This window comes from Oenanthe melanoleuca, chromosome 21, assembly GCF_029582105.1.
Source record: "Oenanthe melanoleuca isolate GR-GAL-2019-014 chromosome 21, OMel1.0, whole genome shotgun sequence".
Classification (NCBI taxonomy): Eukaryota; Metazoa; Chordata; class Aves; order Passeriformes; family Muscicapidae; genus Oenanthe; species Oenanthe melanoleuca.
The window spans coordinates 7339855-7367154 of NC_079354.1; the positions used below are offsets into that span (position 1 = coordinate 7339855).

Sequence of the window (27300 nt, forward strand, 5' to 3'; positions counted from 1 at the left end):
GGGAAAACACACAGACTTGGGGGATACAGGATGACGAGCAAGAAACTGGCGCTTGGAATGTGTGCGCTCCTAAGTGAAGTCTCCCCAGGAAATTAGGAAAACTCTCCTGGTTGAAAACAGGGCCAAAGAATATTCCAAGAGACCTAGCCAAGAAGCTAAGAAAAGAAAGGCAGATCCGAGAGCTTGTAGAGGAGGAAGCTCCTACTGACTGCTTTAGCCCACCGTGTAACACACAAAGTGAAGAACATGTGTAGGAAAATCTGCCTGGGTGCGTCAGTGTGGTTGTGGAAGGGATCTGTGTCAGAGTCTGCACTGAGAAACCTCACTGCTATATATAAATGTGCACACAGAGGCAGGGGCCATCAGTGGGCAAGAGAGGGCCCTGAACAACTGAAGAAACACATCTGCATGCCCAGATCAGCTTCTGACACTGACAGACAGCAGCTTTGTGACTCCTGAACATGCTCCTCAGCTGCACCAGGGAGGAGGCACACAGCGCAAACAAGCACCGAAAAGAAATTCCATCTTGAGTCAAAGGCTTCAATAGCATTGACTGAGCCTCTGTGAACTTGTGCCTGATGCACAACAAGCCCTCCTGTCAGCCTGGAAGGACACAAAGGTGGCCAGGATTTGGAAACAAACCACGAGAGGTCCTGCTGGAAGACACGGGAACCCGCTGAATGCCCAGAGTGAACAATGTGTGCACACATTGGGAAGCAGGAACCCTTCTCATCCTCACATAATGAGGATCACTTTTCCCACTGACCAAGAAAGCCTGTTAGATGTAGGATTTGGTTTTCCGTGCTTTTCACACAAGTTGCCAGCTGACTGCTGAGCACTGTCAGCTCTGTACCCTCTGTTCTCACAGGGAGCAAGTGGTGCTCAGAATCTTCAAATCAAGGTTTCTGTGACGATTCCCCCAAAGCCACTTTGACTGGGAGGGCAGAGCTGTGTTCCTCTTCTTTCATCTGACTCCTTCGATCCCCCAACTCCTACAAAAAAATCCCTCCTCTTTGACTGAGGAAGTTCCAAATCTCACACCCAGCAACATCAGGTCTTGAGAGGACTTGGTGATGAACAGTTGAAAATTCATTTCCTGAATACTGACAGAAGAAGTAAAGGAAAATAACTTTGTCCTTTCCAAAGCAAGGGATGCTTCTTGTGCTTTCAGGGAAATGTTGCAAATGACATTTATAACAAGGTTCTCGAAGCAGACGCTCAAGACGTGGCAGCACGTCTGTTTGCAAGTCAAATCCCACGTGGTTCTATATGTAAACTGGACCCTCATGTGCCATTACCTGCCTTAGACACAAATGAAGCTTCAGCACCACCCCCCACTCCTTCCCATACCCATTTTTTGCATAATCCTTTGACAATACAACCCTGCAAAGGTATTTTACTGAAATCCCTCCCCCCAGTGAGAAACCTCAGCTTCTTTTCATTTTCCCTGGTTTGGTAACATTTTTTTTTTTTTCACATTTAAGTTCCCCTCCTTTTAGTTTTCACAGCAAATAAAAGCTGCAAATGGTGGGGTGGGGTGGAGTGGTGTGAATTAAAACAAACTAAACCAGAGTCCAGGCACAATCACCTTGTGTCTGGGAACGACAAGGGCTTTCCTATCAAAGGAAACTGAAGGTCACACTTTCCCTCATTGATCTTGCAATGTTTGTTAATTACTCTGTCACTGATGTGGCGAAGGATAATTAAACAGCTCTGTTTATATCTTATATGCATAATTATGTGCGCTGCCACTGAACTCGTGAAGACTAGAGAATGTGCCTCTCCAGAAGGGGAATGGACAGACGGAGATGAGTTTCAGCTGCATTATTAACAGGAGGAGGAAAACATGCGCACACACAAAAGGGGAAAAGTTTGATGGATTCACAAAGTGCTGAGATCAGGGGAGGGGTGCGTGCAGGTGGAGCAGATTAGGGGAAGAGCTTTCAATTACAGATCCAGCCCAGCTGAGTGACAAATGGGGAGGGAGCTGCTCTGGCCTAATGGAGAGAATTCAATTCACCCCAAGCTTTTACCAAGGCTTAGCACTCATACACCCCCTCAAATAAACCTGGGGGAAATCTGGGTATCAGAAATGGAGCAAGAAAGTTATATGAGGCTTTCCCCAAGATCTCTTGTTGAACTCAGCTTTTGAATGAACCACAAAAATGAAGCAGAGGCGATATGAAAAACACAGCCGGAGGAAGAACACAGCAGGAGGATGGTGGGGGAAACTGAGGTATGGGAGCAGCATTTTCAGCAGCTCGATCCCGAGCTCAGGGTGGGCCCCTCCTGAGGGGGGGAAACACCTCGACAGGACAGGAGTGTCACCTGAGCCCATGACCCTGAGCCGAGGAGCCGTGAGCAGCAAGTCCTGGGGGCTCTCTGGGGACCACCCCAATCTTGCCCCGGCTCAGTTCGGCCTCCTGCAGGCTCCCCCCACCCCAGTCCAGCCCCGCCCATCCCGTAGGTGTCCGGAATACGGGACCTGGAGACCAGCAGCCACCGCAGCTCTGGCCATCTGAGTGCTGTGGACGAGTCTGGAGGGTGAGATTTGCCCTGCGCAGGGATCTGTGCTCTGGAAAGAGCTGTCCAGCCACGTCCACTCTCACACACCCTTCCTGGAAAGGGAGGCTACGCCAGAGGCAAGTCCATATGGCTCCAAGAGCAAAATTCAGCCCTCTGCAAGGGGAGCAGGGCTCTCAGCCTTGCCCTTGGCTGACCTGGCATGGACACAGCAAACCCTGAGCTACCCTGTGTCAGGAAACAGGGGGACAGAGGGGTTACCTGAGGTGGCTCCTGCCCCCAGCTTGGAGCCCAGCTCGCCGCTGGAGGCCTGGTAGGCATCGTCCTTGGCTGGCCCGTCTGAATCCCTGTCATCCAAGAAGCTGCCGTCCTGCGAGGCCCTCAGGGCGTCAGCCTCGTCGCCGTTGTCCTCCTCGTCGCTGCAGCCCTTGGGCTGCACCATGTACACTCCCTCGGGCGGCAGCTCCGCGCTCTCGGTGCCCTTGCCCTCTCTGCCCTCTGCTCGCCCCAGCAGCGGCTCCTCGTTGTACTCCCCGTTCACCCACTTCTCGATCACCTCCCTCCTCTTGTCCTCCTCGATCTTCTGCACGCGGCTGAGTCCATCTGCAAACTCCGTGCCCGGCTCCTTGGCGCCGGGCTGGGGCAGCTCCTTGCTGCTGCTGTCATGCTGTCCCCTGTCCGCCCGTGCCTGCTCGGCGCCCGCGTGATCGCAGACGACCTGGCGGCTCAGCTTGGCGCAGATGGCATTCAGCTTCAGGCCGCCTTTGCGCTTGGCAGCCATCGCGGGTTTTCCTGAGGCTGCGTCAGTGCATAGAGTTCTTTCAGCTGGGGAGACAGAAGAGAAGGAAGCAAGGAAGGGCATTAGTGGGATCTGACAACCTGAACCCAAACAGGCAAAGGATGGGGCCAACCCAACAGGCTTTCAGGCATGGCCAGTCTCACCCTTGGAAAGGTGGAGCAGCCCAGCCAGAGGAGCTTGGTGAGAAGCATCCTTTGAACCTGCTGGGACCAAAATATGCCACTAGCCACAAGAAAGAGGCACTTATTTGTGCTGGGACAAAACTGGGCTTGAAAGGCCCCAAACATCTCAGGCAGGTGAGCACGGCACCAACCTCTGCTCCTGGCTGAGGCAGGACATGAATTTGTTAGAAGCCTGGGTTTCCCTCTCCTTCAGACTGCAGCACCGCCTGCTTTAGGTCCCCAGCTCTATCCCAGATGCAGTAGGTGCCAAAACCACACCAGCCAGCAACTGCACCCAAGCACCTCTAGCAAGGGCAACATCTTCCCAAGCCTAACCCTATGGAGAGGGAGGAATTCACCTAAAAGAGTCTGTGCATAGTCTCAGAGAAGAGAACCAGTATGGAGGGCAGGAGCCCTGGCAAAGTGTGTGTGCTGGAGCCCCAGAACTAGACTGGTGTGTCACAGCAGTATGGAGAAAATTGCTGTGCGCTGGTACTGGCTGATCAGGCCCCTTTGCCTGCTTGCTCTTGCACAGGAAATTCTGCTCTCATACTTCCCAGCACAATCAGCTAATTAGTATGAGTTTGTTATTTTAATGTAGTTTATTCATATGTGACAGCTAGTAAAGGAGGGGTGAGAGAAGGTGGGGGGAGAGAGGAAGAAGGTAAGGTCTTAACTTCAAGGTCATGGAGAATCTTGAACTAAATGGTCTCTATCAGAGTCACTTACATAATTATTGCACCAACAATTAACAAGGTTCAATCCCAAATAAAAGCAAAATAATTATTCTAAAGCAGCTGCATTGTATCATCTCTGTCTTTATTTCTGATACCTCTGAGAGGTGCCCAGACTAAGCAGGGTTAGAGGACAGAAGGCTGCAATGGGCACACAGCCTGGCTTTCCCCCAGAGCAGAGCCAAGGCAGACCCTGCCCTGCATTCCAGGGCTCAGGAAAAGCTCTCAGTAAAACACTTGCTGGTAGCACATGCCACAAGAGTTACTGTGGGGATATTGCTGGAGGTGGAGGTCCCTCCAAAATGGTGTGCTGTGCTGAAGGAAGGGCTGGTCACACGTAGAGCGAACAGAACACGTTTCCAGACCTCAAACGATGGGGACAGGCTCCTTTCCTGCGCAGGAGTCCCTCGTGGCAGCTCAGCCCACACCTCCCTGTCACCAGCACAGAGGTGCTGCTCCACAGAAGCACAGTGAGATTAATCTGACCCCCTACACTGCATCCAGAAGCCACCGTGACAGCCCCTAATCCCATAACATGACAGCCCAACACAAACAGACTGAAACTTTAGACCTGCTGTCCAACAGCCAGAGAGTGGCTGCTTAGCGTAAACTCCTGACAGCTTCAGACACGCTTCCTGTCAAGGACTGCAAGAAAAATAACCCCCCGACAAATATATCAGTCCCCCACACAAAGGGAGGCAAAATGTACTCCTCCACCTTGCAAACGCACCCCCTGGCACTAACACCTACGTGCAATCATGCTTTCACCAAGGGAAAGCACACCATGCTCCCAAACACGTCCCTCCCCATGCAGAAATTACAGCTGTTCAAAGAGCTGTGTATGCGCTGGCATACTCTGTAAATACAGTCCCACATGCACAGGTTAAGGAGTCCCATCTCCCCAAAATACATTCCTGTGCCTTCCCCCACACATTCCTTTTCCACACATTCCCCAGCACAAGCCTGCAGCCCTCGCACATGCAGATGGGCACAGGCAGATGCCCGAAAAGCTGCAAGTCTCTGTTTGCTGGCACCTTCCCTTCCAATTGCATTCCCACTATTTAGCGCACAAAGTGAAGGCCAGTGGTATGCCCAGCACAGAGGGAATGTCAGGAAGCTGCTGTGAGCCCCAAGGGGAGCCTGGTCAGCACACCCAGGGCTGATGCCCGTGGGCTCAGGAGAGCCCTGCTGGGACAGAGCCTCCATGCCATGCCTGTCCGGGCACTGGCTCAGCACGGAATCACCAGCCTCTGTCCCAAACCCTGCCTGGTGATTCCCTGCCCATGTTCTCACGATAGCCAGCCCTACTTAACTGGTGAGATCAGCGCTTCTCGCAGCTGGAGACAACTGGGAGGCAGACACTCAGCAGCACAGCTCCTCACAGCCCTGCCTGCTCTGCCAGGAAGGCAGATCCCATTATTCTGGTCTGGAGGTGAGCAGCCAAGTGTGTGCACCAGCTGGCAAATGAATATATAAATATTTATTCAAAGGGAAAGAGGAACAGACGTTCCTGAGGCTGCACTTGCCGTGTATGCAGCAATTCCAGGGAGCCTGCAACTTGTCTTCCATTCCTGCTCTGCTTCCTTCCATCTCATACACCCTGGCTTTGCCCCTCTACCTCCCCAGCTCCTGTCCCTCAGCTCCTGCCCTGCTCCCTTGGCATCTTTCCTTTCCCTTCTTGTGTTTGGGATTTTTTTCTCTTTAACGTTTTGAGAATCTTTTCCTAAAGTTTAAGGTAAAAATAAAGCAAGTTCTGAAAACATGCCACTTACCTGATCTATAAAACTAACCCTCCCAGACTTCCCTGGAATGGGATTTGCTCTGAAATACCAGGGCTCTTGCACATCTGCATCTCTAATACAGGTCGAAGTCAGAACTTCCAGCATCTCCTGCCAGCCTTGTAACCAGCTCTCTCCAAGTCTGGACACATTATTTTATCTTTCCATTCCCTTACTTCCTCATCTATGGAATGGGAAGGACATTACCTCTATCAACATTCCTGTTCCCTTCTTTTAGGCTGTCAAGTCCATGAGCAGAAGGGAAACCCTTCTTACAGAGAAATGCTGAACATTTCCTCTGGTTGGAGACCAGAGCACCTGTGTTCCATTCTCTCAGGCACAGGGAGAGAAGCTGAACTGCTGCATGAGGGATTTTTGTGTCTGCCCAAGGTCTGCCAGATCCTCAAAGCCAGGAGAGGCACCTTCCCCCCAGGCCGAGCTCCCCACCCCAAATCACTGTTTAAAGATTCCAGGCTAAGTAAACAACCCCCTTCATTTTCTTCATCTAAATAGAAATGTTTTGATTTCACATCAATCTAAGGAAGCCATTTATAACCTGAGCCTGTGACAGGGACTTTTCATCTCTGCCCGGGACAAACTCTCCCACAAGCTCTATTTACACTGAGCGCTTCCTCTGAAAACAATGCCATGGAGTTTACTCCTCTTGCCCCCCCTCCACACCCTTCAAGGAGACACAGGCTCTATCCCTCTGTACCCATCACCAGGGCATCTCGATGGCAATCCTGCTTCTGAGGGAAAAGCCCAGCTTGCTGCAACCAGGGCTGGCACAGAGCTCACCTGGCCACTTGGCCAGGCCACCCACCTGGCCACCTGGCTGCCCTGTCAGCCCCGGCTGCTGCCCCTGCCTCACCCCAGCCCCCCACACTCAGCCCTGGCTCTGTCCCTCCGTGCAGCCCCCGAAGCATCCCTATCTCACCATCAGCCCTGCCTCCCACGCAGGACAGAACAGGACACGCAGCGTGCAGAACAAAAGGATCTGCAGCCTGGACAGAAACAGGCCGGCCAAGGGGCAAACTGCTTCAAAGACAAGCCTGGCTTTGCAGGGAGAGGAGGAGAGAGCCCAAGCCTGGCTTTAGCGTGGGGTTAATGAAAGCACACGCTGGCGGAGGGGAGGAGGGTCTCAGCTGGAGAAGGAAGAGCTGTATGGGGCAGCTGGCACGGTGGGTGCAGCAGCAGCAGCTCTGTGCCATGCAGAGCTGGGTGCAGGCAGAGCTGCCCCTGGGGCAGCAGGGCTGCTCGGGGGACACGGCTGCTGGCTGGGGAGGGACAGCGCTGTCACTTCACAGGGCTGCGCACGCCGAACAGATGGAGCTTTCATATTCCTACTGAAGAGCTCGGAGCCCAGCTGAGCAGCTCCGTGCAGGAGGGAGGTCCCAGCGCCAGCTTTCCAGGAGCTGCAAGCTCTCATTCGATTAATTATTAACGACATTATTTGGGGCGGGGAGGGGCAGGAAAGCAGGGCTGACATGCATGCACCGTCCTTTTCTCTTTTAACCACTGTGGTGCAAACTTGGCTGGAGAGACTCCAGCCTGCCCAGCAGCCCTGCACAGGGAGGGCAGCGGGGCTCTGGGGTGGGAGGTGAGGATGCTGCACACTGCAGACTGTTCACACTCGAGCTGCAGTCCGTAAAATGGAGCCAAAGCCTCACAGCAGAACGCCACTGGAGCACTGGGAACATGCTTCTGAGGAGCAATGCCCTGGCACTGCCCAGCCACACGCTGGGAGGAGGCAGGGAAGGCAGCCAAATGCTCAGCCCCTACCAGAAAACATTTTCTTCACTTCTCCAGCATGAAGACCTGTGTATTATCCCAGGCAGGGCCAGGGCAAAGGTAGAATATGCCAGGCATGGCCCACAATGTCTGAGAGTGGATTTAGTGCGTATTCTCCCCTCTTCAGTTTATCAATAAAACATTTTATTGCTTTTAGCCCAGGAAATGACCTTGGATTAGTGGATGCTGTCTTTTCTGGCTGACCTTGGGGAGTCCACAAAGGCTCTTTAACAAGCTCCTCTGGCCTGGAAGCATGGATCCTGCCTGAGCGTGTGTGCAAGGAGCTGGGGAAAGCCCTCGGTGCCAGAGTGGGATGTGACAGCTCCAGCCCAGCACTGGGCAGCCAGGAGAAGGAGAATCAAAGACGTGGGAGGAGAAACGAAGTGAGCCGCCAGGGTGTTCTTCCCCAAGAGCTGCCAGCTCCACTCCCTGCTTTCCCACAGCCAGGAGGGCTCTCCCCACACATCTCATCCACAAACTGAGGAGGAAAGGCTGGGGACTGCTCTGGTCCCACAGCCAGAGCTCAGCCTGCAGCCCTCCCTGCCTGCCTTTCTGCTGCCTGCCCCACGGGCATTTATAGACCCCAGGGGCTCCTTTCACCTGCCTGCAGCTCCCAGAGCCCAAAGGGGCAGAGACCAGAGCCAGTGCCCCCCACAAGCCCATCTGCTTCCCTTGGCTCAGCCTTCTCAGCTGCAGAGCCCAGCTGCAATTTCCTGGTGACAGGGCAGTGAGAGACAGCACACCTGAGAGCAGGGGAGCCATGGGCTCTGCAGACCCTGCTGCCCTGCACAGGGGCTTGCCAGGGCTGCTTCTGTCTCTCACCTGGCCATTCAGCTGCTCCCATGCAACTGGTGGGGTTTCTCTGGGATAAAAGCTTATGAACACTGGGAGCCCCTCCTTTCCCCAAAGAGAAAACAGCCACAGCTGCATCTCTGAGCAGTGTGCATGTTCTGTGCAGGAGTGAAATTCTGAAGGGAGGGAATGGGACAGGAGAAACCAAGAGGAATGTTCCTCCTCAGGGGAACAGACACTACAAGGGAAGAGCAGTGAGTGCTGAGCTGCAGGTCAGGGCCAGCTCCCTGTATGCCCCAGGGCACAAACAGCCCACCCTCGGGGCAGCCCTTGCTGCCCTCCCCTGAACACAAACACCTCTCTTTTCAGCCACATCCTCTCCCAGTGACCCTGGCACTGGACACAGAAGGTCCCATCCTCTCCTGCAAACCCCTTCCTGTCTGCCCACCCTGCACCAGGCAGGGTCCCTCCCCAGTGGCTGCTCCGAGCCCCCAGGTGCCCTCCAGTCTCCTGCAGTCGCATCCTCCTGGAGAGCAAGCCCTAAAGTGTTAACGGCGATTGGTGAAATGGCACAGCAGATTGCTACAATAAATAATTTACTGATATTTATAAATATTCAAATCAGCAAGCTTCAGAAATTGAAAGGGGGGGACTCAGTTGACAGGGAGGAGGGATGTTTAAGGAGGGGAGGGGGGTCTGACATTAATTCCCAGGCTCTCCAAATTCACTCGAGAACTGTTTCTCATTTCAAACAAATATTAAATCTTTTGGTGTCAAGCCTCCAAAAATAAAATATCAGAGAGAAAGTCACCACCTCCTTGGTGGCCGATGCCTTGTCTGCCATGACTCTGGGTGCCCTGGGTGGAACAGCCTCTGCTGGGGATAGTGCAGCCTGCACTGGCCAGGGCACGAGCACGAGCTCAACACCAACGTCTGCAGTGCAGCCTACCACAGCACCACCCACCACCCACCACAGGGATCCCCATTACTACTATTTACAAGACCTTGCCTTCATCTTCCAGGAGGTTTTCTAAATCCTGCTGGGAAGAAAGGACTGGATGTTGGTGCAGTGAGGATGGAATCAGGACTCCCAACTCCCCTGGGAACACAGCTTTGTGACAGACACGGAACAGGAGGTCAGGCCTCCTGACTTTCACTCCTTGCCTCTGGAATGGAATTTGGTTTTGGTGATTCAAGCTGGGGATTAAGAGCTAGAAATGCTGGCTTCCAGCCTGGCTTCCAACCACAGTGTAACTGTCAATTCTCCCCAGCTTTTTGTGCCTTACTTTCCCCATGCAGGGGAGGGGGAATAAGGACGATTATCCACCAGTGAGCCTTGCCCAGAGCTTTGGGGTCTCTCTATCAGCACTCTGTCACTGTGCTGGATTGCTACAGAGTCTTTTCCACCTCTGAGCATCCTACTGACCCTTAGATGGCCAAGGGAGATGATCCCATGTTTTCCCTTGGACCACCCCATTGGTAACACAAGGCTTCAGCGTGGGGTGAACTTCCCCTAGATGAATAATGGCTTTTCTAATGCACGGGCAGGCTGTCAGCTTCCCTACTCCCAGTGTTTTATGGGTTTAACTGAACGGCTCTGAACTCCCTAGTAAGAAATAAAGTTATCCCTCAGCGTCCCTTCTAAACATTTCACTCAGTGCAAACGGTGTTTAAGAAAAATGAGGACATATTTCTTCTTAAGGATGCAGTATCCCCCTTCAGAGGCCTAATTTATGCCATATATCACTGGCCAGGGAGAGAAAGGCAGTGCAGACCTCACACTAGGAGTGAGCTGGCCCTAGCACAGCCACTCCTGCTGCAGTGGTGCAATGGGCTGCAACTCCCAAAGTCCTGCAGAGCCTGCAGAGCCCCTGCTGAAGGGCCAAGCTGGCTGGCAGCAGCAGAGCAGGATGGACACCTTGGGATGCTCTGCACAATGCTGCCTGCTCGGCTGCTGCATCCCAGCCACTGCCCTTCCAGTCCCTGCCCTTCTCCAGCCCCTGTCCTTCTCCAGCCCCTGCCCTTCTCCAGCCCCTGCCCTTCGCCAGGTCAGTGCCCTTCTCCAGTCCCTGCCCTTCTCCAGGTCCCTCCCCTTCTCCCAGTCCCTGCCCTTCTCCAGTCCCTGCCCTTCTCCCAGACCCTGCCCTTCTCCAGTCCCTGCCCTTCTCCAGGTCAGTGCCCTTCTCCAGGTCCCTGCCCTTCTCCAGTCCCTGCCCTTCTCCCAGACCCTGCCCTTCTCCAGCCCCTGCCCTTCTCCCTTCGATGCTGCACGCTGACAGCCTCCCCAACCCTCTGCCTCACCCCTCTGGCCTCCTCTGACACCTTCCTCGCCCACCTGCTGCAGCAGCTTTTCGCAGGATTTGGCACAGCTGGTGGGGAGAGGTTCAGCTTGGAGCAGGGATGGGACTAATCCTTCACAGCTCTTTAGTAATGCACGTCTGAACCTTTTCCTAGGCAGATCTCAAACATGACTCTGAATGTGCTTTGGTCTTGTCTGCCCCAGCTCCTCAGTGGGAGAGCCACTAAGGGTCTGCTCCTCACCTGAGCGCTGAGGCAAAGCTCCTCATCTCTGCCCTTCCCTTTGCCTTGCTCTGCACCCATGTGCCCTGGCACCTCCAAAGGACAGGAACACAAAGCCTTCTGCAAACAACTAACACAGGAAGCTTCTACAGTTAATAGAAGGAGCCGAGTGTAAAGAAGAGGGAAAAAAGTGGGTGACAGAGTCAGGAATTCTGATTCTGCTCCCCGCTCTGCTCCCGTTCCTTCTCTTTGGGCAAAGGACATCATGCAGGCTCCCATTCGGCCCTGGCTCCCCTTCATGGATCACCCATGGGGAAAGGATTTCTTGCCCAGATTAGTGGGCCCAGTGCCTTTGCAATTTTAGGTACTATTGCAAATCAAATAACAGCAGAGGAAAAGCACTGATAGAGGACAGATTGAAGCTCAAAGTCCCTTGTGTCTTGCAGCAAACTTCCTAGTTCATTTGTCAATGCAGGATCTTTGATAAGACATTTCAGCAGTTTCCTTTCTATGAAAACCTGTTCTCAGTGCTCCAAGCCAATGCAGTGAGCAGGGTCTTGGGCTCCCAGGCTGAGCAGCAGCTCCCTGGGAGCCTTGTGTCCTCACCATCTTTCCTTCAGATAACATAAAGCCAAGAGGATCAGCTTTTCTGATCATGTTTCTCTTCTTTGCCTTATTTATTTGTTATTAATTTTTTAGTCCGGTTAAAAGGTTTACTATCCAGAGGAGCATAAGTAGCCTCACTCAGCCTAAGTAACTCTATGAATCAAGAACTGCTAACATCTACATCACAGTCCTGCCATCAATCTCCCCACAGGTTGTGAAGAAAACCAAGGGGGAAAAGCTGTGAAAGGGAGAGTGAAGAGCAATAGCTCATCACCCTCAGGTCCCTGCAGGCTCCCTGTGGCCCTTGGAAAACTCCCTGTGAAGCCAGACGTGTTGTCTGGGCAACTAAATGCAAACACAGAGCCCAACTTCAGCTCTCCAGAGCAGGGCTGGAGTGTTGTGCCTGGAGGATGTAGACAGGGAGGGAAGGGGTGGTGGAAGCAGAGGCCTGGGAAAGCCTCTGGAGCAAAGCTGCTCCCTCAGGTGGGAGCCAGCTCCCAAGGAATGAAGATGAGGCCAAGACAGGAGCGTCTGGAAACACTGCACACCCTCCTAAAGGTTGCAGGAGCCCAGGCAAGGGGTGCAGGAAACATAGAGGTGTGATCAGGAGTGACAGCAAATACCTGACACTGGGGAAACAAAAAGGGCCAAGGAGACACAACAGATCTCTTAAATGACAGATTCAGAAGGGAATTGCTCGGTTTCATCAGTTCCTCTTGGTGATTTTACAGAGAACCCAAAACCAGCATGACCCAAGTCAGTGGACAGCAGCTCCCTGGTGTTGGGCTGGGCTCATCCCAGACTGAGGGCAGGGGTTAAGTGAGCCAGTCCTAAAACAGAGTCCTTCTGACCCTTTGGTAGTTGGTCGGCAGTTTAAGAGCAATCTGCAATCCCTTTCAGCACTATTAAGATCAGACCCAACAAAGAATGCAGGCTGCTAATTAACTGCAGTGGGAAGTCGGGAGCTAAAAGGAGTTGGGAGCCTGAATGCTTGCTGCACCACTAAGAAATGCAGGCCAGAGAAAGTTCATTATTGTGGTCTTTCAAGGTCCTGCAAAGTAAATCAGTGTGTCAGGCTGCAGGAGGTGAGCGAAACCTCAGCAAGGGCTGCATACAAAGAGCAAAGCAGAGCATCTCAGCCCTCCTGCTCTTGTCACACCCTCTGCAGAGCCCCTGGCTGCTGCCTGAGCTGTACCTGAGCAGGTAACTGCTCTGGGCTGGGGGTGCAGCGGGAGCACTCGGTGCCCTTAGAGGTTTCTGTGATCCCCAAGTGGGGCTGAACCCTTCTGTGAACCCAGAGCAGGTACTCATAACACACAGCACTGTGAGCTCAAGGGTCTCAAGTCCCTGAAGGTGTCTGTGACCTGCAAAGACTGTCAGGAGAAATGCTTCCATCCTGTGGGAAGGAATGATCAGGCCAGAGGAGAATGGGCTCTGTGTGAGAGCAGAGGGTCACGCCTGAGCTGTGAACTCAGAGTCCTGTCAGAGCAGCCTATGGCTGGGCCATGTAGGCACTCAGCCCGTGCTCCCCAGGGCTCACACCACTAATCCCGTGTCTTGCCTTTTGTTGCTGTTCCTTCTGGTCATTAGGGCTCATCTTCTTATCTCCCGTGTCCTCATGAGCCCATCCATGTGCCTGTGCTCTCACTGGCTGCAAACCCCCTTGGTGGAACACACGTGTATGGAAACGTGGCTGTTCAGGTCCAGTGCCACAGGCAGAGGCACCAGGAGCTGCACACCAACACCCCCAACTGCAGGCACAGGCTAAAGCTCACCTGCACAGGTGTCACACCTGCACACACATAGGTGTACACAGAGACACCTGCACCTGCACATACCTGACTCCGCTCAGCCCTGCACACGCAACCAGCACCCCACAGAGCCCAGGAAGACCCAAAGAGTCCAGGAGCACCCCACAGACCCCAGGAGCATCCCTACAGAGCCCAGGAACACCCCACAGAGCCCAGGAACCCCATACACAGCCTAGGAGCATCCCACAGATGTAGAGCCAGCACAAGCAGACCAAGTGTGAGCACAGCACCCATATGCACTCAGACCACACACGCTCAGCATCACCCCACACCTGATGCAGTTTTTCCTGCATGCCTGATGAAGTTTTTTCTGCAGCTTGCAGTGAGAAGGCAGTGGACTGCCAGCTGGAGCCTGGCAGATCTGCAGCAGGCACAGACACACTCCCATCCCATCACAGAGCCCCTGTGCACCCCAGCCCTGTGCCCCTCACAGCCCCAGGCAGGCAGAGCAGGGAATGTCCCGTGGAGCTGAGGTCCCAGCAGTCATTGTGCCGGGCAGGGCATCTCTGCCTCTCCCTCTTCCATTCTCATCTTTTCATGAACTCTATTTCTCTTTCCTTTCTGAAAACAACTGAGCTGTAAATACTGTTTAACCTTCTCCCCCTCTTCCCCCTCCCCTCCGCACTATAAAAACACAAATATGCCATAACTCAGCTGGCTCAGCCGCCGCGCCTCCAACATGCCCTGCTCCAGGCCTCTCAGGAAGGTCATAACAAACGACTTTCCGATTCAGTGCTCCTGAAATAATTTTGTGTATTAAAACCTGAATCTGCACTTTCTGGACCGAAAGCCTCTCTTAATTATGGCAAGCGTCCTTGGGATGGACAGTGATCCTTCAGCGCGGCACCACTGCCCAAGCGGAGAGGAGCAGCTCCGCTCCCACCAGCGCCTCCTCCCTGCCCCCTCCCACCACCCCACAGCCCCCCTTGCTCCCGAGCCCCCCCGCCTTCCCTTTGCCCAATCTGTTTTCAAAGTGTGTCTGTCCTTTATTAAATTGTTTTCTTTTCCACATTATCAGTTGCCATGGAGACCTCATCTCTCGGATTATTTGAATTTCATTATATCTATTGATTTGGGAGCATTTCATCTTTTTTATTGTTTTTCTGTCAATTTTCAAAACGAATAACCATCTAATTTGCGTCAGTGCTGATTATGTTTGTCCCTCAATAGAGGTCGGCAGCTGCGTCGGGGAAACAAATCAATGGGAAACCATCATAAACCTCCCCAGTACAATCTCCAGGATATGTGGGTGACATTCCACGCCTGCGAGAAACACTCATCATATCCAAACTTCTTTCTTTCTTTTCTTTTTTTCTTCTCTCCTACCTTTTTTTTTTTTCTTTTCTTTTCCCCCTCACAGATAGCCGTGCTGGTCAGTGGCAGGTACCATTTAAAATTGTATTTAGTTTACCCACAGACAAGTACAATTTTGGGCACATCACATTTTCAGACAGGGAGGGGACAAGGGTAAGAGAAGTGGGAAGGAGTATTTTCTTTCTGTAGGAAAGAATGGAAGAAAAGAATGATGAGGTAAAGAAAAAGGAAAAGTAGATGGGGATTGCAAATTGCTTACTATGTTTTTTTTTTTTAATAATTTATGCAATTTTAAGCATTTATGTATAAATTTTTTAATAAGCCACCCTGGAGCAAAATAGCCATTAACATCCCAACGTCCTTCTGTCCAATGGGCTCTTGTGCAGGATCAATTTCCGAGAGTACTTTTGTTTTTTTTTTTTATGACATGATAAAATGCTTTTAAAGCAACTTACACAAATATGGAAATTTTTTCCCCTCCCCTTTTTTTTCCTCCCTCTCTCTCTTTTTTTTTTTTTTTTTTTTTTTTTTTTAATAACAGCCTCTACTTATTCACCAGGGAGAGCAAGTGAGTGCAAGCGTGTGTGTGTGTGTGCTGGGGAGGGCAGTTGGCAGAAGGATAGACCCAGCCCTAACTGGAATGGACCTGCCTGTCCTTCTAACAAGGGCATAAACTTTCATTAGCGATGCACACAGTCAAAGGCAATTTAGGGAAACGCGCTGTACAGAAAAGGAAAACCTCAGCGTTTTTCCTCGGCGGCTCCTTGGCTCCGTCCAGGGGGCTCTATCCTTGAGCTCTCCAACCAAAGTGACCCTGGTGGCGAGGGGAGCCCAGGGCTCGGGCTGCTCTGGGGATGCGTGTCCGCACCCGAGCTGGGCCAGGGGGGCCAGGCAATGTCCACGTCCTGCTGGAGCACACTGCTCCCTCTGAGGTACCTGCTGCTCTGCCCACTGCACAGCTTCCCCGTCCAAGGGGCTGCTCCTTCCCAAAGCTCTCTATTTTGGGTTTCTGCACGCTGACAAGGAGCTCTCAGCCGCCCGATGCCCCTTTGGGGCATTAGTGACAAGCCGGCTCTGCCCAGACCAGACAGATGTGTCGCTGCTGCTCCTATTTCCACAGGATATACAGACCAGTTATTTTTGCATCTGGGACATGTTTGGCCTCACACAGGAACCTGGAAAATACCACTCCTAAAGGGACAGCTCCTGCCCCTGGCCCCAGGAGCAGGCACAGCTCTGCACGACGGGCACGAGCACACGGCTGGAGGGGAACAGCCCAACATGAGGGGCTTGGTGGGGTCTGAAAGCCATGACCACGTGTTGGAAATGAAACAAAACTCTCTCTCCAGCCAGCATTCTCCTGGCCCTTTGGCTTTGAGCTCTATGTTATACCTGCCAAAGCATGGGAATCCGTGTGGATGTCCCTATTATTTGCTCCAATATGAAGTCCTGACAGTGGTTTTCATAAAAGAGCAGATTTCTTTACCTTTTTGTATGGCATACATCCAGAGATAACACAGACCTATGAATTTAATCCCACTGACAGCAGGTCTGCACATTACTAGCACCTTTCACAGACCCCTGCACTGAACCAGCCCTGAGCAACCCCAGTGCAGGCTCAGCCCCTGCAGCGCTGGCTGGCGCAGAGCTGGGCATTCACCTGCCCATCTGCCGTGTTTGTGGGTATTTGAATTAAAGCAGAGGGTAAAAAAAAATAAATTCCAGGGGCAGCCAATGCTCAGCTGGAAAAACACAAAGTGCCGAGAAGAGCAAACCCAATCAATAACAATCACAAACCCAGCAGTGGGTGAGGAAAGCATGAAGTGTTTTGGCCTGCTCCCTGCATGCTCACCCACTTGGGAAAACACACACTCCCCAGAGGCCCATGATTTCATCCCCTCCCACTCCACCCTACACTCACCCTCACCAAAAAGCTTTATGCAGTGCAAGTCCCCCAGGCTCCTGTTCTGGCCAGAAACTCAGCAAAGAGGAGAGAGGAACAGAGGAACTGCACCCACGGGAATGAGCTGGCACCGGAGGAAGGCTCTTTATTCCAGCAAAGTGCTCCTGACACCCCATACCCTCCTAACCTCTCCTCTCCCCCCATCCCCTCCAAAGTTTTGTCCTCTGTGCCCCTCTTCCCATCCCAGTTGCTGGCTTTAGTTTTAGGGTGCTCTTCTTCTCCCATCTCCTTTCCTCAAGCTCCCAGCACCATTCCACCTTTCTCCTTCCCAGCATCCCCTACCAAAGCTCTTGTGCCCCAGTCTGCACCCCCACACCCTCTTCACACCCCCTCTAACCTTAGCCAGGTCTGGCAGAAGAAACTGGGCTTCCCAGAGGAGCGGCCCTGCCAGGGACTGGTGACCAGTGACCAGCCTGGGGATGGGGGAACCCGGAATTCTGTCAGGGAAAACACGGGAGCTCTCGTTTCTCCTGGTCTCACATCACCCTCCACTCAGACTTACAGATTTGGGGGATTTCACTGTAGCAGCAGAGGTCAGCAGGAGTTGAAGGTTTTCAGATCATATATATCACTCTATATGGTCTTGTCTATAGTGAGTGCTAAATATAGCCAAGCCAAACCTGGAGGTGACTTCAGTGCTGTGGTGTGGGGACAGCAGCCCCTGCACAGTCACTCTCCACCTCAAAGCAATGCAGATGTCAGGAGTCACAGTCCAAAATCAAGGATGCCTGTTAATCCTCTGCTCTCCCACTGCCAAGAGTGTGAGCCAGGCTCTCTCACTCTCTCAGCTCTCCATGATTCCTCATTTTGAGGAGTCAAAATGAAACATTGTCTTCCTGCTTCAAGGTCCATTTTCTCCATGAGATGTTGGACCCTTCCATGTGTGACATGCCAGCATCTGTGTCAGCACAGCTACTTAAAAACTTAAGCAGTGGAAGAATAGAAGGGGAAAGTCTCTTGTGTGGGTCACAATAATTAGACTGAGCTCAAACTGGCTTTAGGCATCTGCTGCTGTGTCTGAGCAAAATCAAGCCAGGCTGCTTCCATCAGCATCTTTCTGCTGTCGGCCTCACCCTGCAGAACCGAAGGGATCACATCCTGCCTAGTATAGGACATCTCTGGGAACAAGACTTGCCTCAACTGAAGCCATAAAGCCTCCTTATCCAGATATCATTAAAGCCAGGAGAAAAGAGGCCAGACAGAGAGAATGAGATGAGCCATTTCCCCAACAAACTTGCTTCCCTTTTTCATTCGCTCCTTTCTTTTTTTTTCCCCTTTAACTGTCATTAAAATAACAAGTTTCTGTTACAGTCTAAACATTCCCACATTGTATAAAGGGTTATGTTACACCAGAGCCACTGCCGGGCCCAGTGTTTGCACAGAAACCTCACTGCAGGTCCCCCCTCCTGACGAAGTGACTTATTAAAGTTTAAACAGTAATTAACAGAACAATAAAAATAAAGGGATGTTTGGGGAGTCGTAGTGCACACAGGGTTTTTGGCAGTGCCAGCACTTTTCAGTGCCCTGTGCTGGCAGAAAAAACGGCTGCAAAACCAGGGGGAGAGATGGAGAGCTGGAAGGCAGCAAGGGCAAGGCACAATCAGCCCCAGTACGAGGGGTAGGGAGCTGCAGGGTGCAAGGAAAGGATTTGGGGGACGGGGACAGGATGCCAAAGGGTCACCTGGCAGTGGTCAACTCCAGCCCTGCCCTCCATGTGCACAGCAGACAGCACCAGAACCTCCACTGCCTGTTCTCCGCTCCTGCTGCCATGGCCTGCACAAGCCCCCAGAAATCCGCCTTTGGGGAATCATGTCTCCAGAAGCCAGAGCTGGGTTTTAGGGAAGTGACTCCTTTATTTTAAGAGAGTAGTAGAGAGGAAAGAGCAACCCCAGAGCAAACCCGAGAACAATCTTGCAATAGAGAGACCTCCTACAGGAGACTCCAGGAGCAGGCCCCTTGCTGGGAGCCATGAAAAGACAGAAGATGTCTTGTAGGGATTGACCCTGCCCTGGCCTGTGCAGGGGTGAGCTGAGATACAACAGCACGGGGTGAGTTCTCATTCCCTCCCAAAATGCAGCCAGAGCCAGGATCACAGGGTCCATCTCCAGAGCCTTGCCAGAGCCAGAACTTTCCCAATCCCTGTGAAGCTGGCTAATCAGAGTTCCCTTTACAGGAGAAAACCTGCTTTCCCCGTTTTCTTCCCATTCCCAAGCTTGGCTTGCCCAAGATAAGCTTAGAGCATGTGGGTAGAGTTTAAGCCTAGGTTGTCAGCCCTCCCTGTTACCCAACGTACAGCAACTCAGAAAGATCTCATCTGAAGGTATTTTTGGTGCCTAATGTAGCTATTCTCAAATGTTTGCCTCAGTAGCTCACAGTGCTAGCTGGCTCCAGCCCTGATGTGTGACTCAGTACATACACATTGTGCAGACCCATGTTTGCTAAATCTCTTCCAGTACAACTGCTCAGTTTGCAAATAAAAAGACAGCTCCGTGAGGGTGTGCAGAGGGAACTTCATCTTCTGTGCAAAGGGAACCCAGGGAGTGCTGCCTTGAGCCTCTCCAAATTCAGGACTTGGCTCCTGCTCTGTCTGGGGAGCAGCGTGGATCTGACCTGACCTGGGGACTGTCCTACTGCCATGAGGACACACATGGTGACATTCCCTGCCCAGGATGTGTCCACAGAAACCTTCCTGAATCCTCCTGAGGTCCTTGGGTCCCACTGCCAGGGAGGTAAAAGGGATGTGGCAGATACCTCTTCATTCACAGCCTTGTTTGGCCAGCAACACCATGTCCTCTTACCCCCAAACTTCTATTGCAACATTTTTTTTTCTCTGTGGCTTTTCTACCTCCCTGGAAAATTAGCTGCCACTGGCTTGTTCAGACTTGCCCCAGAGACAGTTTCCAAAGTAAGCTCCTGAATCCACTGCAAGTCAGGCAGGGCAACTTCTGCCTGAAACCCCTGATCAGCTGAGCTGCTGGCTCTGTTTCTTCCTTCCTTTTGGTGCCCCAAGCCAGCTGGATGCACAGGAGCAGCAGCCAGGATTCAGCTCTGGAGCAGGATGTTGTGTGAGGGCCAGCAGTGCACAAGAAAGGCAGGCACAGGTTTCTGTGTTCCTGACTCACTCCTGAGGTCTCTGTACATTCCCACTCTCTGAACTGATGCTAGCTGAGCTGCCAGTCCCTTTCTGGAGGACTTTCCTCCCCACCAGCTGAGGATGGGCAACTCATCTCCAGACACCCAGCCCAGTGCCTCAGCTCCTCCCAACCTACTGGGCTTGATCCCTCTCTGGCTGATTTTATGCTCATGTCATTCTGCTTGGCTCAGGAGAATCATTTCCCAGCTGACACCACATCAGTGACAGAAGGGAGCTTATGCCTTTCCACTGCCACTCACATTAAACTGAGAGAAAAACAAACACCACCCAAACCTGAACTCTTCATCCCATTCACCTAACTGTGGGACGTTTCTCAGGGTCTCCAGACTCTTTTGCAGTGAGAGTGGCAGTGCTTGAGAGGGGAGAGGTGTTGAACAAGTACAAGCAGGTGCAAATAGAACAACAGAAGGTGCCCCAGGTCAGCACTCACATGCATTTTCCTCGGCCATGTCTGAGGAGACTTGGAGTCAGAAAAGAGCACAGCTTTGCATGGGGGTCTCAAATATGTTCACAATGCAGAAAGACTGTCCTGTGCACTTCCTTTTCCAACACGTCGTTCAGGATGTCTCTACAGCAATGCCAGTAACTGCCTGTAGGGAATGTTATGTTAGAAGATTATCTAATGCACTCTTAATCATCTGGTCTTGCAATCTACAGTGGGAAATCAGAGCAGCCAGCATGGTATGACCCTTCCTCTAGACACCAGAGTTCAGATACCATTATCAGGGGTGGTCTGGTTCATGTCCCAGAACTTAAGCTCTCTTTTGGTTAACAGGCCATGAAATTATTTAGACTATTCTTCATGTTACATTCTGTTATATTTGTAATTAACACAGAAGATCAGCAGTGCCACATTCTGTGTTTTGCTGAATACAGGGGAGACAGTACTCAGAAGCACTTAGTCTTGACCTAACTCTGTCCTGTTAGGTTTAGGGGAAGCCAACTCTTCAGAGCAGACCTGTTCCACAAGGAAAGGGTTGAGTATTGTCAGAGACCTTAACCCACATCTGTCTAGAGTATGATATGGGACCAGCTCCCTAAAATCTAGCCTTACCTCCTTTTTCTCGGAAGGGACTTTTAAACAAAAGCAAACAGTCTGCCAGCACACTGAGTGTTCAGCGCCATCTTCAATCAGGGAAGCCTAATTATACCTATTATACTGATGAGGAAGCACTGGCACAAAGCTATGCATTCACATGGCTACAGACACAAAGCAAATCAGTGGCAAAGCTGGAATTAAACCCAAGAATCATGGTGATGAGCTCATCACCCACCTCAGCACAGCCCCATGCAGCTGGCCATGACCAGCCCTACCCATGTCCTGCAGGTTACAGAGCTGCTGTGGAGCCCTCCACACACCTGCTTAACAACTAGAAGTTTCAGTCCCCATGCTGAAATGGTTTGGGGTGCTCTGGGACACTCGGGGACTGGTCACATCAGCTGGCCCACAAGGAACAATCAACTCAGCTCCCTGTATGAGAGAGTCTGGTGGGCTGCCACCAGACACCCAACAGCCAGAGCACCAGGGATGAGCTGAAGAGATCCTGTGACCACAGAGACCAGGCAGGGATGAATCATCTGCTCCTTCTGAAGCAGCTTCAACTCCCCTGCATACGGATTCTCACAGCAGGTCTCTACATATTAACGATTCCCTCGGACATAAAGCCCATGGATTTTCCTTGGCACCAGGGTCCAGCACTTGCCCTGCACTCTCCCTGCCAGGTGCTGGGTGCTCTGGTCTAGGAAAGGCTGCAGAATCCCTTGGGACTAAGAGTCATTACATAAACAATACAGCAGGATCATGGGCTGTAATTGTAAAAGTGCCAGAGGTCTTGGCACCAGAGTCTGCCTCAGCAAAGGCCTCTATATGGAGACCCAAACAAAACAAACAAAAGCCCAAACTCTCTTGGTGCTTAATGAATAATAATAAATAGTAAATAATAGCCCTAAGAGCCAATCTAGCAAGATAGATGTGAGGCACTGGGGCAGCTCTGAGGAAACACCAGTCCTATAGTATTTGCCCTCCTTCCCCAGCTTCCAGTATGCTGAGCTCAGGTCACCAGGTTCTTGCAGGGTTAGGTCCAGGGGGAAGCCTGGGACTTCTGTCAGCAATGTGCACACCCCACCCACCCAGTCAGACGGGTGGGAATCACAGCCTTTGTTTGTCCTGGACTGGGATGTTCATCTGCCAAGTAAGCACACAGCAACTCATGCCCAGCTCCCTCTTGTTGCAGATCTCTCTTCAAGAGCTAAAGGCAAAAAGAAGCAGATGGAGCTGAGCAAGGGAATACAGGTAGGTGTGAGTCCGAGAAGCCTCTCCCCAGCATCATTACAGTCTGGACTGAGAGTCCCCCACCTGTTCTGTGCAAGCTGAGCTCCCGGCAGGACACCAGGAGAGCTGCTTGGCAGGGACATGGGCTGAAACAAAGGGCCTAATTTAAGTATTTTTATAACTCGGTGCTTGTGACAGTGGGTTTAGCAGTTGCCAGCCATCTGGAATAAAGAATTACAGCCACCTCCCCTAATCCTATATTGCCTAAACCCTAAAGCTGGTTATGGCGCAAGGATGAGGCAGCAGGTTGGGAGGAGATAGTGATGGCAAGGTGGGGGTGGAGAAGGGACTGCAGGAAAATTGTCAAACTTATTTCTTTTTCCTGCAAGGTGCTTGGCATCCCCAGATATGTCAGAAGTATTTTTGCTAAGAATCAAGAGAAGACAGAATGAACAAAAACAGAGGAGAGGGGAGACAAGGAGTCCTCCATGGCCACACAGTCGCCTGCACCACACACACATGCACACAGAGGCTTACTGGTCTGCGCAGGGCTGTCAGGTAAATTAGATCTGAAAGCTGACAATTTCTGACCATATTTCCTTGATTATTTCAAACAAATGCACACCAGCCGCTGTAAGGAGATTAAAGTGACATAAACGTCCCGAGTGGGAGGAGGGAGGGCAGAGAATTCAGGTCACCCCCATCCGTCCCCCATTTGACAGCCGCTATATCGCTATCCAATCCAATAAAAAAATCCCCCCCTTTTGCTTTAATTAATTTTACAGCTAGCTTGCTTAATTACTTTCAATCAAAATCCTCCTGCCATCGCAAAATTAGAGATGGTTGAGCTCCATTAGCCTAAATTCTTCATTTCCATATACAAAAAGGCTCCCTCGGCAAAGCCAACAGGCCTCCCTCCTATTCTGCTGCCATCGGACAGATGCCTGTCCCTCTGTCTGTCTCCAGCTCCTTGGCAGCAGGAAGCTGGGAAGGACAGAGTCCTGTTCCCACCTTCCCCTTACACAGAGCATCTCCTTGAGAGCCCTGGGCATGGGAGGCCTCTCTGCTCACAGCAAAGACCACAGGAGGTGAGGACAGCCTGCCCTCCTGGCCCTGCCGGCACGAGCTTTTCCATGGCCCAGCACCTCTGGCTGTGCCCCCAGCACTGGGGGCAGGACCTGGAGGGACACGGCTCCCACTGCAGCTGGTTTGGGCCCTGTCACTCTCACCCCACACACGTGTGCAGCCATCACTGGCTTGAGGTGATCTCAGACATGGAAAGCATTTTGAGGGGACACTGGGGTAGATCATCTTACATTTGCCTGCTCCTTTGGAGCATCTGGCACTGTGGGCCACAGACCTATGACATTCCTGCAGCTGCCACAGGCATCAGCAGCAACCCTCTCCTGTGAACAAATCCTGAGCTGTCCCATTCTGGGGACAATGGAACCTCCTCTGAAGCACAGGCAGTGGCAGCAATAAGCCAATGATACTGTAGAGAAGACAGGAGGAGACTGGGTGGAGAGGATGGATGAGGAGGAAACTCTGGAAAGAGCTGGACACTCTGGAAGCAGAGGAGAAGCAGCTCCTCTCAAAGGACTACAGGAACTGAAATTATCCCAGACCATTCCATGCTTTCCTCCCATCTCCTATGGTATTCTCCTTTTCCACACACCCAAACCAATTGCAAAGCAATGGTTCTACTGGAATTTTCCTGCACTCAGTACTCTGTGCAGGCACTGAGCCCTGGGGACCAGCCAGTGGAGCCCAGCCCCTGCTCCCTCCTCCCACCACCTGCCCAGGGCACACCAACACCTAACCTGGAGCTGCAGGAAGGTCTCACCAGCGCTCCAGCCTCTGCACCTTCCCACCCTTCAGAAAGCTCCCGGGGATTCACAGGCACCAGCAGCTCAAGTCGCCCCCAGCTCCAGGGAGGACAGGTCAAATCCTTCTTCTTTAGAACAAAACGAAGAGACAAACACAGACCTATTTTGTTTATAAGCTTAAAACTGAATCCAATGGCACATCTACCTGGGGATTTTAGATTAAATGGTTTAAGAAACTCAAATAGGCTTTTTAATCCAGTCAAATAAAGAGAGCCTCACACCTATGCAGGCATGCAGGATTGAATGGCTTTCTTGCTCTCTGCCACTCCTCCCCACCCTGTCATGGGACAGAGTGTATTTGCCAAAATCTGGAAGCTTAGGGTACACACTGTTCAGGACTTGTGAAGACTTCACTTTCCCATGGACAACCCACTTCTATCACACTGTATAACACCTTCTTCAGCCTTTCTGTGTCCTTCTATGCTTGTGCTGTCCAGCTGGGCCCTTCCCCTAACACCTGGCAATGCAAGTGCAGCGCCAGCCCTGGTCACATTACCAGTGCCATCCAAAACAAATCCAAGAGATGACACCAAAGCCCCCAATCCCCATTCAACACACACATACAGGCACAGTTTTGCACAGGAACTTCATTCCTGAATGTTTCACAAGAGAAGACAAGGAGCCATGTGCCTTGAGATGCAGAGGGGACCAGCAGAGGCTGCCAAGAGCCGCAGCAGCTGGACAGTCAGCTCAGGTCTGGTGGATGGAGACCAACCCTACACTGTCTTGGGGAGTGTGATGAACCTCTGGAGCTGAATCCTGACAGAAACCACGATGCACAGGGCTCTGGTCTCTACTGGATAACCACCTCTCCAGGGCTGCCAGGCTCCAGCGTCACATCTCACCAACTTTCCAGCAGAAACTGTCCCCTCTCCCCCAGTGCTGCTGTTTCACTCCGGAAATGCTCAGAACCAGCCTTCCCCTGAACATGCTCTGCAATAAAATTCCCGACTTGTGTCTCGCCTGCTCCAATGCTCAGAGCAGCCAGGACAATAGAACAGAGAGGCCCTAAATCCACCAGACTCACCCTAAATAGCAATGGCCCATAATTTTGCCTGACATTCAGGAGCTTGTTATTCTTTCCCCTCGTCGCCTGGCTGGAGCTGTTCAGACCCATCAGTGTTATTCTATGCATTAAATGTGAAAAAAACCAACTCAACAACAACCCGGAGTTTCCAAGCCTGCCCAATGAGGGCTGAAGGGGCAGTGTCCACGGCTGAGCCGGCAGTAAGAGAGCAGGAGCAACCAGTGCCTCAAACCCAGAGCCACACACCCTGCAGGAGAACAGCACCAGCAGAAACAAACACCCTTTTCTCTGCTTCCATCCCTACCAAGGGAACTGTAATCTCTCCCAGCCCTTCCAGTCTCCCACCTGGTGCCTAGGAAGGCTGCTGCCCACCCCTCCCCACCACCTGGCAGCGGGGAGCTTTAACCACAACAGTTTGGGGTTTGGGTTTTGGGGTTTTTCCCAGCTGATTAAGGACCTGCAACAGGATGTAGGGATTACAGCAAAACCTGGCTGCAGATCGGCTGGGGCACAGAGCCAAAGGAGAGAGCGAGGATTGCCCCCAGCCTGGCTGCCAAGCCAGCACTCGTGCTGCTGGGAGGCAGGAGCTCCATGCTGGAACAGGGCTCCTGCCCTCGCTGGCCCTGCCGGGAATGGCCTGCAGCCCACGCTGACAAAGTGCCCACGCAGAGGGCAGGGCTGCGGGGACATGGCATCTGTGACTCAAGGGGCTCTCTGGGGAGAGGAGAACCCCGACAGCTCCCTGTGCCCCCACTCAGGCCAAACCCTGCAGGGGCAGCTGCTCCCCCCACCTGTGATCTGATCTGAGCAGCAGCCTGAGCTGGAGATGCCTCATGGCTCCTGGCATCTCTGCCAGAGCCTGCACCATGTTGAGCTTTTACTGGGTATCCTGGAATAACACACTGCAAAATACTCTGTGCTGAGTTTTTAATCCAGGAAGAAGTGATCAGGGAAAGCAATAATCTCAGTTGGCACACGGAGCACAGCAGGATCTTGCTTCTGGGGAAGCATCAAGAGCAGAATTAGCTTCAAGGAAACTCTAGGGCTTTTTTTCCTTCTGCTAACACTGAGCCCTGCCTGGACCAGCAGCAGCAGCTCCCAGCATCTTTCTAAAGTGCCTGTCACTGCAATATCCAACTGCTGATATCCCCTAGGGGACATCCCTCCAAGCTTGGGTTTTCCACATCCCTCTGAGATTGGAGCAAGAGGGACAGCAGCAGTGGGAGCAGCCCTCGTGTCTGACCTGAAGCTTTTAGCCTCGAGTCCCGTTTTAATCAGGTCTGGCAGAGCTGCTGCCTCGCTTCCCAGCCTGCCACCTCACAGGGATAATTTGCCAGTGTCTTCCCAGAGAGCTCTGTGGAAATGCTTTGCACAGCTGGAGAATGCCTCTTCTTCATGGCTAAACCCCTGAGCCTCATGCTGGCACATCTCCCTCTCTCTCCCTCTCCTAGCGACCCCCAGGCTCTGTCTGTATAAAGGAGACCATGAAGGTGCCAGGACCTGGTCCTCTTTTCCAAGCACCGCCTGGCAAGACCTGGCAGTAAGAGGGGGAAGCTGCGTGAAGCAGCAGAAGGAGGTGGAAATTTGTCTGGCAGCAGCAGCACAGAGACTTCTTAGTGCTGCCCACCAGACCCATTGTAGCAGAGAAACTCTGGAGTCAGCTCCTGCTGAGCTGGGGCTGCGGGGGAAAGCAGGAGTTGATATTGCAGGCAGAGACCACTGGGATACCACTGAAAGCTGCTAAATATGACCAGGTTAGCACTTTAGTCTTTTATGGCAGGTCACCATTAATAAACCCAGGGCCCCAGGGTGCAGTACAGAGCCTCCCTCCCCCCCCCTCCCCAAAATACTCATTTCATTAACTTCTCTGTGCGCGGCACTCAGCACCTGCCAGAGGCTGGGCAGCCAGGAGAGCTGGTGAGGGTTAAGGACATCTTATGGCAGAGCTGACTGCTCCTCAGGCAGGATGCAGCAAGGCAAGTCTGCACAGCAGCCCTCTCCAGTGCTCCCCTCTGTGTCTTGTGCCCCAGTTCATGCTGGAGACCAGCTCACAGTCTGGTCCCACTCAGACACGGCAGCCTAGCAAAGCTCTGACTGTCCCAAGCCCATGGCCAAGGGGCTGAGTGCTCCTGAAAGACAGAAACACAGCCCTGAGCCCCAGCACTAAGT

General features: G+C 52.3%; 1 protein-coding gene across 12 annotated transcripts in view; it reads right to left on the reverse strand.

The window, feature by feature from the left end:
• Positions 1-27300, reverse strand: part of CASZ1 (castor zinc finger 1) — a 205309-nt gene that overhangs the window by 43766 nt on the left and 134243 nt on the right. For 7 of the 12 annotated variants that reach the window (XM_056508438.1, XM_056508437.1, XM_056508434.1 and 4 more), the window contains 2 exons: positions 20377-20536; positions 2785-3348 (listed from right to left, as the gene is read on the reverse strand). In XM_056508438.1, coding sequence (XP_056364413.1) covers positions 2785-3348; positions 20377-20395 — 583 coding nt within the window. In that variant the 5' untranslated portion in view covers positions 20396-20536. The remainder of the gene's footprint in view (positions 1-2784; positions 3349-20376; positions 20537-27300) is intronic. The other 5 variants (XM_056508441.1, XM_056508443.1, XM_056508433.1 and 2 more) reach the window with 1 other exon arrangement.